Below are 13698 nucleotides of genomic sequence, written 5' to 3'. Positions count from 1 at the left end.
AGGCAGGAGCAATTCCTCCCCAGGACAGCGAGGGCCTGGTAAAATTGGTCTAATGACTCACCAGGGAGCTGTTGTCTGGTGGCCAGCAGATGTCGGGCGAATACTCTGTTGACTGGTTTAAGAAACTGTCCATTCAGCTTAAGCATGGCCGCATCGTAATCTTTTTCTTCCCTGATCATCGCGTAGGCTGCCGTGCCCACGCTGGAGTGGAGGATATGAAGCTTCTGTGCCATGGTGGGGGGCTGTTTGCAGACGCCAGGTATCCTTCGAGACATGCCAGCCAATGTTGAAAGATTTCTGAAGCGTTCTGAGTTTGCGGGCTGATGCGGAGGCATTCGGGCTTGATCCGGAGCTCCATCTTCAAAATTCTAGCTTATTAAATTGATGAACCATCAATCGAACGCGAGACGAGTTGCTGTACAAAAGTTAGGCTTTAAAAAGCTAGAAGTTAGCCCTGCAGTCGACTACAGTAAATGGACGACCGCCGGGCATTCTGGCTATTTATACCTCGATCTGGAGGCGTGGTTAACTCAGCCTCTCGACCAATCGGAGAGCCGTCACATGACTGGTCTCAACCAATCGGTCGAGAGGCACATGACCGACCAGGGCCAATGGTAAGCCGGTGTTCTGCACCAATGGCAGACAGCTATGCAAATCATACCACCACACAGTCGCACCACCATCGCCCTTGGTTGCTCACCCGCTTTTGGCTTTCTTCAAAGCGCTCTGTGTGCACGTACAATCTCGGGGGAGGGGGATGGCTGAAAACTCTCACATACCAGATTCTGCAGCATGTGTGCGACGTACTCCAAGTTGTGAGCCCTCCAACCCCTCCAGCAGACCAACTATTTGGATGTTTTGCCGAAGCTCTCAATTCTCTAACTCGTCCCCCTTATCACACTTACACAGTTACCATAATACAAAAACACCTCCATTCCCTTGAACACCTTGCAAGCCCTACTTTATACATTATTGAAGTTCTCAGACATCAAGGAAAACTCTGCTTCCACCGAGGCCAGCCTGTCCTCAAGGTCGGCAACATACCCCTCCATTTTTTTGGAGCAAAGCATCCTGAGCCTTCCACGCCCTGAGCAAAAAAATTGCCAACACCTTCGGCAAGGACCTCGGGACCGCATTCAAACGTCCGACCGGGATTTATGGGCAGTGTGGTGAATGTATAAGTACTATTAATTCACCAGTATACTGTGTTGCATTATACCATGCTATTAACCCTGTGGGCTCCATCTATGGGCCACTGTGTGGCTTCACCCACAGGGGGAGATGTGGAGCATGTCTGGGCTCCGCTCATGGCTCCGCCCCTTTCAGGAAGTATAAGAGCAGCAGACCTGCGGGACCGCCTTCAGTAATGTACCGGTCGCAGGCAGGCAAAGTTGTAAGCTGATTAAAACCACTGTTTTACTTCGACTCGAATCTCCGAGTGAATTGATGGTCGCATCAGGCAGGTAAAAGTTTCCCCGCGCGGGAGCCACCAATTACACGGCCAGTTATCGCATGGCCGCCACCCAAAGTTAATTTTTGTTTTTTTAAATTCCCTTCTCAAGGCATTTTCAATTTATATACAAAACACAGGAAACTTTCACCTTTATACACTTTCCATGATACAAAAATCCCTCCATTCCCTTGAACACCCTGCATGCCCCACTTTATGCTTATAATATAAAACAAAGATAACCCCTAACAAAACACTCCCACCACCATCAATAGCCTCTTCTGCCCAATGACATCTATCATTCATTAAAGGTGGTGATGAACAAGCTCCACTGTGAGAAGAACCCCTCCTCTGACCTTCTAATGCCAAATGTTATCTTTTTTAAATGTAAGAATTCCTCCCAAGTCACTCACTCACACTGCCACTTTGGGCAGATCTGCAGCCTATCATCCTAACAAGATCCGCCTCCGGACTATCAGGGAGGCAAAGGCCAACAGGTCAGCCTCTCGCCACACCTGCACTTCCGGATCCTCCGACACCCCAAATATCACAACCCATGGGCTCTGGGCCACCTTCACTCCTAATATATCTGCCATAACCCCCAAAAAAGCCTCCTAAAGCTCCACCAACTTCAGGCAAGACCAGAACATGTGAATATGGTTTGCTGGCCCTCTTGAACAGCGCCCATACTTATCCTCCACCTCCAGAAAAAAACGATTCATTGGTGATACTGTCATGTGCGCTCTGCGCACCACTTTGAATTAGGCTAATTTTTGCACAAGAGGAAGTTGAATTTATCCTTCGGAGGGCCTCACTCCACAGCCCGTTTCGAATATCCTCCCAGCTCCTCCGCCCTCTCTCAGGTGATCCTCGACATGCTTTGCCTTCCTTTCTCTACCGCTGCATCCAGGTGTCCCCCCAGAATGCACACCAGAGGTGGGGGCAACCAGCTGCTTACCACATCCCATGGCCTTCAATGCCCCGGCGGGTGTCCTCTGGGGCCAGAGGGCCCACCACACATGCATAGCCATGCCATCCTGACCCATGTGCTGACTGCAAGACACGGCATCATCAGAAGAGTGGAACTCGGGGGAGCTCGTGGCCACCATCCCACTCCATGGGATGGTACGGGTTGGCACCCAGCACCCCCTCCATCTGGTCGCTTCCTATAGGGCCTGGCGTTCACCTGGGGACGGAGGAGCAGCTGGTTAGAGCCTTAGCTGCCCCTGCGTCATCTGGCTCTGCCAGCTCTAGCGGCTCACCAATGTCTGCACCATAGTTTTGACACCCTCAGTGATGCTTCCCAGTGACTGGGTCATGCTCTGTAGTGCCTCAGCAATGCCCACCTATAACTGGGACAAGCTCCGCAGCACCTCGGCCATATCCATCTGAGACTGCGACATGTCTTGCAGCCTCATCAAGGTCAGCCTAAAGGGCGGTACGGAGGCTCAGTGGTTAACACTGCCACCTCATGGCACTGAGGACCCAGGTTCGTTCCCGGCCCCGGGTCACTGTCGATGTGGAGTTTACACATTCTTCCCGTGTCTGCATGGGTCTCACCCCCACAACCCAAAGATATGCAGGATAGGTGGATTGGCCACGCTAAATTGTCCCTTAATTGGAAAAAAAACAGAATTAAATTGGGTACTCTAAATTTAAAAAAAATCAAGGTCAGCCTAGTACTGGTCATGTCCCCCAGTGAGTTGGACATTCTGCTGAGGCCCTCAGCCATGGCCGTCACCAACTGAGCCACGCCTTGGACACCTCCACTAACCTGACGTTGTGCACCAGGCTCTCCACTGTGGTCGCCACCCTAGCAATGTTGCCTCGTTGCCACGCATTGCCAGCAATATCTCCTGCGCCCATAGCCTCTTGGACTCCTCCAATAGTTATGGACCTGCTGGAGTATCACTGACATCTCCCTCTGAATATCCCGGTCGCTCAAAAACCTCTGCATCAGCTTCGGGGTAGCCTGGTCCATAGGCTCAGCATCTGGCTGGGTCCCAGCTGGGTCCTGGGATCCGGCAGTTCTCCGACTGCTGTCTCGCCTGGGCGTTACTGACTCCACCTCATGTGCATCAGAGACTGTGTGGTGCTCACCAGAATGTAACCGAAAAGCCTGACCACGAACGTTGCACCAATTAGTGGTGTGTGTCCCTGCGCTGGTGGATGGTGGGGATGATAGTTGTGAGTCATCGGTTGTGGCATCCTCAAGAGCTCTCCTCTGAGGTGGTCTCATGGGAGGCAGGGGAGGGGGCCACAGTCGATTGGAAGACCTGCGGGAGAATTAACATGTGGTCAGTGGAGAAATGGGTCAGTGTACATGGCATCAACAACTCACGTTTGACTGGTCCCCTGGGTGACGCCCGGTGTATACTCAACTCTGCGGCGTGCGGCGACCTCCGCATTGGTGACCACTCTATCCTTGGCCACTCCAGTCACCTCCAGGCCCCTTTCCTCAAAAGGTTGTGAGGATTCATATGTCCGGCACCTCTCCACCAGTCAGGTCCTCTCCCAGCCATTGTGGCGCAGAGCGCGTCGATAGCTGCACATGCAGTTCCAGATGGGTGGGGGAGTGAGGATTGGGGGGGCGGGTCACATGGGGGTGAGGGGTGTAAACTCACGCATGCGGCCGGTAGGTCGTTGACCTCATTGCAGCACTGGGTTTCGGTTCTCCTGGTCACACTTCCCAAGCGGACAGTCGCTGCCATTTCACCCTTGGTGGTTCTGGCTGCCCTGTGACTCACCCTCCAGGAGCCCCGGGGGAACAGCACATCCTTTCTAGCCTCGACTGAATCTAGGAGCCTTCCCAGGTCCTTGTCTCCAAACCTTGGGGCCGCTCGTCTTGGTGTCACGACTGCGAGCTGAGTGGGACTGGCTGTGCAAGTGCAAGTGTTGCTCGACCTTGTTAGCGAGTGCGGTCCTGGCAAAATCGGCTGGCAAGCCTTCATTTGCACGTGAAGCCCATGAGGCCTCATTAAGTGGACCAATTAGTGTTGTATTGCGTTGCTGGGCGGAGCACCGGACAACTCGCGGCAGTTCCCGCTTTCTACCACACGTAGAAATCTTTCTGGAGAATTGTGCCCTAGGAGTTTGGTGCGTGGATAATTCCAGACATAAACTTGTACTCTATAATTACATGACAATGGGTATTTTAAACATTATTTTCACACGCTGCTCATATTTTCAGCAAGATTCCCATAGATGTTCATCTATTTATGAGAGAATAGAAGGTTTGGACTTCAAATTTCTTAGCAATCAATGCCTGGTGGGGTAATCAAGTAAAGTGAACTATTTTATGTCCACTTAATTGTCTACGAAATAAAATGCCATGTTACTATTTATTCGACACAGAGCAACAACTCGACATAAACTCTGAATCCTTTCAGAAGGGTTAACTCAAATATGCTTTTAGAGAACTGTGATCACGGCATTTAAACAGAAGATACATTTTTTCTTGCTCTTTTGTGGGTTTCTAGGTAGAAATTTGAAGAATTGTGCCAAAATAGTAAAATATTTTCCAAAAGCTTAGATCCAGATCAAACTAATAACATTTCAACAATTTATGCTTCCATTGAAAATGCAAACTGATGCCATACCTTTCGAACATAAGATACTGCATCTTCTTCAGTGTATACTTCAGCACTCACACCACCTCTTCTGTGCCTGGCTTTTACAACTGGATTTGGAGGTGGTGGTGATATCTCATCATCATGAGAGTCTGACTGAGAATTGGACTTCTGGCGAGCCAAGATTTGTTTACATTCTTCCTATAATTAGACAAGAAAAGGGTGTTTACATATATGTGGAAGAACATGTATTTTACCTAACTATATTAAAAATAGTGTTAGTATGAAGTTTCTCACGTTCCCAAAGTATAATTTTTTTTTGTAAAATATTTTATTAAGGCATTTGTGATTCCAAAGTAGAAATTTAGATGACTGTTTAATACTAAATAATAAAATATCACATCATAAAGAATTTGCACTATACCCTCAATACCGCCTCAACATCCTTCCTATAGTGTGGAGTAAAAAACTGCACAATGTTCAAACAGATGTATTAGAAATAACGAAAAGAAAGACTTGCTTTATACAGTACCTTTCCCAATCTCAGTCCATCCCAAAGTACTTAGCAACCAATTACTGTCAGTACCAATTGAACTGTAGTCACTGATTTACAGTCGACAAGTCAGCAGCCACTTTTCATACAGTAAGCTGCAACAAGGTGTTGGCCAAGCAATTATTGCTGGTCAGGACATTTGGCTAGCTACCCTACTCAACTCCGAATAGTACCATGGGTAGACTGGACCAGAGTTTAATGCCTCATCCAAAGGATAACCCCCTGATAGCAGTGCTGCATTCCCTAAGCACTACAGCTGTGTCCATCTTAGATTAGATCAAGTCTCTGGAATGGGTCTTGAAACCACAAACTTCCAACTCACAGGCAAAAGTGCAACAACTGAGCCACATCAGAGACCAAAGGTTCGATTGGGTGAAATGGAGGTATTTATTTGAGATCTTGGGTAGGTTTGGGTTTGGCCCGAAGTTTGTGGCGTGGGTGTGCATGTTATACGTAGCTCCGGTGGCATGTGTAGTTACGAATGGAACGAGTTCATGGAGTTTTGGGCTGCACCGAGGTATGAGACAGGGCTCTCTGCTGTCGCCATTGTTGTTCATCCTAGCAACTGAGCCCATGGCGATGGCCCTTATGGGGTCAGGGGAGTGAGTGGGGATTGTGAGGGGCAGCAGGGAGCACCGGATGTCATTGTACATTGACAATCTGCTGTTGTTTGTGTCGGACCCGCTGGAGAGTATGGGTAGGATCATGGGAACATTGGAGAGGTTTGGGGCCTTCTCTGGGTATAAGTTGAACGTCGAGAAGATCTAGGAGTTTTGGGTGAATGCGGTGGGGGCTGGGGCCAATTTGGGGATGTTGCCATTTAAGTAGCTAGGTTAAGTTCAGATACTTGGGGATCCAGGTGACGAGGGAATGGGCTACAATGCACAAGTGGAATTCGACAATGTTGATGGAGGTATATGGGGGGAGTTTAAGAGATAGGACACACTACACCTGACACTGGCAGGGAGGGTGAAGGTTGTGAAACTGAACGTGCTGCCAAAGTTCCTGTCTGTTTTTCAGACCCTCCCGATCTTTCTCCCGAAGGCCTTCTTTTCAAAATTGGTGAAGGTGATTGTGGTGAATGTAACTTGGTAATTCACACTGTATCTTTGTAAGCGCAGTAGCGTTATCCGACCACTAGGGGGAGTAGCTCTGGGAATGCTCAGGAGTTTGTACAGGACTCCACCCTTGGCTCCGCCCACGACTCCTCCCCCTTGTGCTGCTGTATAAATACCCTTGTCCGGAGTCAGCGTGCAGTTCACCGAGAGTTCAACAACGGGTAACAGGCTGGCTCTGTAGTAAGTAGATTAAAACCACTGTTCATATCGGAAAGCACGTGTCTGGTGAATTGATGGTTCCATCAGTGATCCCGGAGTTTGTGTGGACCGGGAAGGTGCAGAGGGTAATGGGTCCCGAACCTGTTACACTATTATTGGGCAGCGAACGTGGAGAAGGTGGGGCAATGGTTCTTGGTAGGGGCGGGGTGGCGGAGGGCGTAGGTGAGGCAATGTTATTGGGGGGGGGGGGGGAAGCCTAGGATGGGGGAGCAGTCTTGTAGGTGAACCATAAGTTTAAGCCGGGGTAGATGGATGGGAAGTGGAGTGGGGTAGGCCTGGAGAGGGTGAGGGACTTGTATCAGGAAGGGTAGTTTGTGGGATTGGATGAGTTGCAGAAGAGGTTTGGGTTGCCGAGGGGGAGTGAATTTAGGTATATGGAGGTGCAGGGCTTCACAAGGATTGAAGGTAGTTTCCCAGGTTGCCGGGGTATACCCTATTGGACGAATTGCTGCTCCCAGACGAGTCGGGAAAGGGTAGGTTTGGGGATATATATATATATATGGGGGAGCAGGGGAGGTGAGCAAGTGGTGAGGATCAAGTGCTAGTGGGACAAGGGTGGTGAATCGGCGGCATGGTAGCGCAGTGGTTAGCACTGTTGCTTCACAGCACCAGGGTCCCAGGTTTGATTCCCAGCTTGGGTCACTGTGCGGAGTCTGCACGTTCTCCCCGTGTCTGCGTGGGTTTCCTCTGGGTGCTCCGGTTTCCTCCCACAAATCCCGAAAGACATGCTGTTAAGTAATTCTGAATTCTCACTCCGTGTACCCGAACAGGCGCCAGAGTATGGCGACTAGGGGCTTTTCACGGTAACTTCATTGCAGCGTTAATGTAAGCCTACTTGTGACAATAAAGATTTTTATTATTAAATAGATAATATTTATTATTATGTCTGGGGTCTGTAGTGTGAGGCAGTGCATAGGGTGAATTCAACCTCCTATTATGCGCAGATAAGCATGATTCAGTTGAAGGTAATGCACAGGATGCAAATGATTCAGGCTAGGATGAGAGGGTTCTTTCAAGGGGTGGCCGATGAGTGCAGGAAGTGCAGACGAGGGCCGGCGAAACATGCGCACATGTTCTGGGGCTGTGAGAAGCTGGAGGGGTACTAGGAAATGGTTGTCCAAAATTGTGGGGGGGGGGTGGTCAGGGCGGATCTAATGGTGGCGATCTTTGGGATAGCGAGAATGCCAGAGCTGATGGAGGGGAAGAGAGCTGATTTGTGGCCTTTGCTTCCCTAATTGCCCGGCGAAGGATCTTGCTGAATTGGAGATCGGATACGCCGTTGGAGTTGGCAGCCTGGTTAGGGGACCTGCATGATTTCTACGGTTGGAGAAGATCAAATTTGAGTTGAGGTGGTCGGAAGAGGGCTTCAAGACATGGTGGGACATGACAATGTTTGAGGAACTGTTCATCGTGGGGGATGGGGGGGTAAGCTGTAAAAAGGAGTAAAAATTGTACAAACTGGATTGTGAGGTTGTTGAGTATGTTACTGATTTTAACACTTGTTTGTAATAAAATCCATTTTTTAAAAACTGTAACTGAGTGGTTTTCCAATTAGTTAATATTCAGGCCATCTAGATTCAGCATTAAAGCTCGTATTTTAAATCAGCAGTATTCAATTATCTTTAAAAAAACCTTATTATTGACTCCTGAATTTATGGTTAAAACTGCCTGCTTTCTACACTTTTAACTCACACGTAGCTGAAATATTTGTCGGAGTTGTGAGAAAGGGGTTCTGTTATGTTTAGATGATTCCCCCCAAACAATCATCAAACAAAGCATGTGGCATTTTTGCCCAGAGCTCACTGCAGAATACATCTCATCATCCACTTGCTATGACAATGACACATTCTTTCCAACTAGAAATATGTGACAGTGAGCTCAATGATTAAAAATTCCTCATTTGCTTTCTAAAAATCTTCATGTTATCTGGAGCAATGCGAATATCAGTTGCAATCCAAGTGTAACTTCAGATGTGCACTGTTTAACAGTTTTAATAATGGAGGTCAATAACAGGTATTCACTGAACAGCACACACATTTACCTGAACAAACTATAACCATAATGGTTTTCAATTTGTTGAAATAATTGAGTAATGCTCACAGGGCAGTAACACATATTTGCTACACAAAAGTATGATTTCTATTTCCTTGCAACCATGTACATTATTTAATTGCAATTCCACAATTCCAATAAAGATCTTTTATTTGTTACAATCATGCTTCCCTCAAAGTGGGATTGAACCAATTTTTAACTCTAATTTCAAGGCAGTGGATATGCATAACCTCTTTAAGCTTATTAAAAAGCAACTCATTTTTACTAATTTTTCTGAGAAGCTTATACTTCACACTATTGACCTGAATCGGGCCTTTTGAATTTTGCAGGAAAAAAATGACATCAAAATAGATATCTCTCGGCCCTACGGTGGCGGCGATAACGTAGGAAGCCGCACATTTGGGAGCTCCAGTTTAAAACGGACTTAAAACGGAATTTTTTCGACGTCTCCCGGTGGGAGAAGGTGTGCTGATCAACTTTCTCCGTATTTCATGACTCGAACTCGGAGTGGAAAGGGGGAAAAAACGGCAGCAGCTCCCCAGACAAAATGGGGGAAGGAATCCAAGATGGCGGCAGGCGGAGCATCAGAGGAGTGGAAGCAGTGGGCCCAGGAGCAGCAAGCTGCTCTCCTGCGCTGTTTTACAGATTTCAAGGCTGAGGTACTGAGCTCTCTGTAGGAAACGAACAAAAGGCTCTCGGAGATTCAGACGACCCAGGGTGCTGCCATCAAGGCGTTGCAGACGCAGGCCACTGAATGAGAGGAGGAGGCCGTGGTCCTCGTGAGTAAGGTGGAGGGGCACGAGGCACTCCCCAAGAAGTGGCAGGACCGCTTCGAGGAGCTTGATCACCGCATGAGGCGGAAAAATCTGCGGATCTTGGGCCTTGCGGAGGGGTCGGACCTGACCACCTACGTGGCTACGATGCTGAACTCGCTAGTGGGGGCCGGATTTTTCCATCTGCCCCTGGAGCTGAAGGGAGCCCACAGGGTACTGGCCAGGAGGCCCAAGGAGAATGAACCCCCGTGTGCGGTGCTACTGAGGTTCCACCGGTTCAGTGATCGGGAGTGTGTGCTGCGCTGGGCCAAGAAGGTGAAGAGCAGCAATTGGGAGAATGGGGTAGTACGGATCTACCAGGATTGGAGTGCGGAGGTGGCTAAGCGGCGGTCCGGGTTTAATCGGACGAAAGAGGTGCTCTACAAGAAGAAGATAAAGTTTGGAATGTTGCAGCCTGCGCGCCTGTCGGTAACTTATTTGGACCGGCATTATTACTTTGATTCCCCGGAGGAGGCGTGGGCCTTCGTGCGGACGGAGAAACTGGACTCGAACTAGGGGTTGGGGGTTGCGGGGTCGATTGTAATACTTTATTGCTGGTTTCTGCTGTTGCTGTGTTCTCTTTTTCTGTACTTTTGTAATTTTGATACGGTTATTTATTGGGGTGTTGTTCTGTTTTTTGTTGGGGGGCATTGTTTGAGTTTTGTATCTTGCGGGGAGGATTGGGGGGGTTTGTTGTATTCTACATCGGGTTGGGGGTATGGAGTGGGGCTGGTATTTGGGAGCTGCGTCAGAAGGGTGTGGTGGGGCAGTGCGAAAGCGCGGGCTTTCCTCTGGTTTCCCGCATTGCGGGGCTGGGAGGTGGAGACGATGACGGGGGGGGGCTTAACTGGTTCTTCCCCGCGCTGGAGCGGTGCCTGGAGGAGGGATAGGATGGGGGATGATCCCACTTTGGGAGGGGTCGGGTTTTTGGCGGGAGTTTCCGGGGTCAGCAGAAGTTAGCTGACCCACAGAAGTACAATGGAGGACGGCTCGCGGCTAGGAGGGTTCCTAGCCTGGGGGTGGAGGGAGGGGGGGGGAAAAGGGGAATACCGGGTTGCTGCTGGCAGGGGGGACAGAGGTGAGGTGTTGTCGCTGTGGGGACTGGGTCGGGCTGGGGGTGCTGGCCTGGGGCGGGCAGTCGACGGGCTATGGCTAGTCGACGGGAGAGAGGGGCGGGACGCCCTCGGATCCGGTTGGTCACCTGTAATGCGAGAGGATTGAATGGGCCGGTGAAGCGGTCGAGGGTACTTGCTCATCTGAGGGGGCTAAAGGCAGATGTGGCAATGCTTCAGGAGACCCACCTGAAGGTGGCGGACCAGGTCCGTCTGAGGAAGGGGTGGGTGGGGCAGGTTTTCCACTCTGGGTTGGATGTGAAAAACCGGGGAGTGGCGATTCTGGTAGGGAAAATGTGTCGTTTGAGGCATCTGAGGTGGTGGCGGATAAGGGGGGTAGGTATGTTATGGTTAGGGGCAGGCTACAAGGAGAGAAGGTGGTACTTGCCAGTGTGTATGCCCCAAATTGGGACGATGCGGGCTTTATGAGGCGTATGCTGGGACGGGTCCCGACTCTAAAGGCTGGAGGTCTGATCATTGGGGGGGGGGGGGACTTCAATACGGTGATGGATCCTTCACTGGATCGGTCCAGCTCTAGGACGGGTAGGAGGCCGGCGGCGGCCAAGGTACTGAGAGGGTTTATGGACCAGATGGGAGGGGTGGATCCATGGAGGTTTGTGAGGCCGAGGGCACGGGAGTACTCTTTCTTCTCCCACGTACATAGGGTCTATTCTCGGATAGACTTCTTCGTGGTGAGTAGGGGACTGATTCCGAGAGTGGAGGAGGCCGAATATTCGGCCATTGCAATCTCCGACCACGCTCCGCATTGGATAGAGTTGGAGATGGGGGAGGTCCGGGACCAGCGCACGTTGTGGCGGTTGGATGTGGGGTTGTTGGCGGAGGAGGAGGTCTGTAGGAGGGTCCGTTCAAGTATTGAGGGGTACCTCGAGGTGAATGATACGGGGCAGGTCCAGGTGGGGATGGTCTGGGAAGCCCTGAAGGCAGTGATTCGTGGGGAGCTGATATCCATCCGGGCACACAGGGAGAGGAGCGAGAGGAGTGAGAGGGATAGACTGGTGGGAAAGATGCTGGAGGTAGACAGGAGGTACACAGAGGCACCAGAGGAGGGACTGTTGGGGGAGAGGCGCAGCCTACAGGCTAAATTTGCTTTGCTGACCACTAGAAAGGCGGAGGCACAGTGGAGGAAGGCACAACGGCAGTGTACGAACATGGTGAAAAGGCGAGTAGGATGCTGGCTCATCAGCTCCGCAAGCGGGATGCGGCTAAGGAAATTGCTGGAGTGAGAGACAAGAGTGGGAATGTGGTGCAGAAGGGGGTAGAGGTGAATGAGGTCTTCAAAGATTTTTACGGGGAACTGTACCGGTCGGAGCCAACGGTGGAGAGGAGGGGAATGGAGAGGTTCCTCGATGGGCTTTCTTTCCCGAAGGTGCAGGAGGAGCAGGTGGAGGGGTTGGGGACGCCGATTGAGCTGGAGGAGGTAGTTAAGGGGATCGGGCAGATGCAGTCAGGGAAAGCGCCGGGGCCGGATGGGTTCCCGGTGGAATTTTATAAAAGGTTTGTGGACCTAGTGGTGGTGCGGACACTTAATGAAGCGTGGGAAGGTGGGACTTTGCCCCCGACGATGTCGCGGGCGCTGATTTTGTTAATCTTAAAGAGGGACAAGGACCCCCAGCAGTGTGGTTCATACAGGCCCATGTCTCTCCTTAATGTGGATGCCAAGGTGCTGGCAAAAATCCTGGCCACCAGGATAGAGGACTGTGTGCCAGGGGTTGTACACGAGGACCAGACAGGGTTTGTGAAGGGAAGGCAGCTGAACACGAATGTGCGGAGATTGTTGAATGTCATCATGATGCCGGCGATTGAGGGAGAGGCTGAGATAATGGTGGCGCTGGATGCGGAGAAGGCCTTCGATAGAGTGGAGTGGGGGTACTTATGGGAGGTGTTGGGGAGGTTTGGATTTGGTGAAGGGTTTATTAGATGGGTGAGGCTGCTATATGAGGCCCCGATAGCGTGTGTGGCCATGAATGGGAGGAGGTCGGAGTACTTCCGGCTTTACAGAGGGACCAGGCAGGGTTGCCCCCTGTCCCCCTTGTTGTTTGCATTGGCAATCGAGCCATTGGCGATGGCGTTGAGGGATTCAGGGAGGTGGAGAGGTTTGGTGCGAGGTGGGGAGGAAGATAGGGCGTCGTTGTATGCCGATGACCTTTTACTGTATGTGGTGGACCCGGTGGGAGGGATGCCGGGGGTGATGGAGCTGCTAGCTGAGTTTGGGACCTTTTCAGGCTATAAACTAAATTTAGGCAAGAGTGAGGTGTTTGTGGTGCACCCTGGAGACCAGGAGGAAGGAATTAGTAGACTCCCGCTTAGGCGAGCAGGGGAGAGTTTTAGGTACCTGGGGTGCAGGTGGCCAGGGACTGGGGGACTCTTCACAAACATAATTTCACCAGGCTTGTAGATCAGATGGAGGAGGAGTTCAAGAGGTGGGACATGCTGCCATTGTCGTTGGCGGGGAGGGTGCAGTCCGTCAAAATGACAGTGCTTCCGAGGTTCTTGTTCCTCTTTCAGTGCCTGCCCATCTTCATCCCCAGGACCTTCTTTAGGAGAGTGACTAACAGTATCTTGAGCTGTGTGTGGGCACATGGGACTCCGAGAGTGAAGAGGGTTTTCCTGGAGCGAGGGAGGGATAGAGGCGGGCTGGTGCTGCCCAACCTTTTGGGGTACTATTGGGCGGCCAATGTGTCAATGGTGCGTAAATGGGTGATGGAGGGGGGAGGGGAGTGGAAAAGAATGGAGATGGCGTCTTGTAGAGGTACGAGCCTGGGTGCCATGGTAACGGCGCCATTGCCGCTCTC

At 50.8% G+C, this 13698-nt stretch overlaps 1 protein-coding gene across 3 annotated transcripts in view; it reads right to left on the bottom strand.

Moving 5' to 3' along the window:
- The window catches only part of prkar1b (protein kinase, cAMP-dependent, regulatory, type I, beta), a 284119-nt gene that overhangs the window by 177543 nt on the left and 92878 nt on the right, over nt 1-13698 (bottom strand). For all 3 annotated transcript variants that reach the window (XR_005463401.1, XM_038819659.1, XM_038819660.1), the window contains exon 3: nt 5050-5220. Coding sequence is in view for 2 of the 3 variants with exons in the window: in XM_038819659.1 (XP_038675587.1) it covers nt 5050-5220 (171 nt within the window). In the remaining variant the exon portion in view is untranslated. The remainder of the gene's footprint in view (nt 1-5049; nt 5221-13698) is intronic.

The sequence above is a fragment of the Scyliorhinus canicula genome, chromosome 15 (genome assembly GCF_902713615.1).
Source record: "Scyliorhinus canicula chromosome 15, sScyCan1.1, whole genome shotgun sequence".
NCBI lineage: Eukaryota > Metazoa > Chordata > Chondrichthyes > Carcharhiniformes > Scyliorhinidae > Scyliorhinus > Scyliorhinus canicula.
The sequence above is the reverse complement of the archived record's forward strand: the minus strand, read 5'-3'. Positions and strand labels throughout refer to the sequence as shown.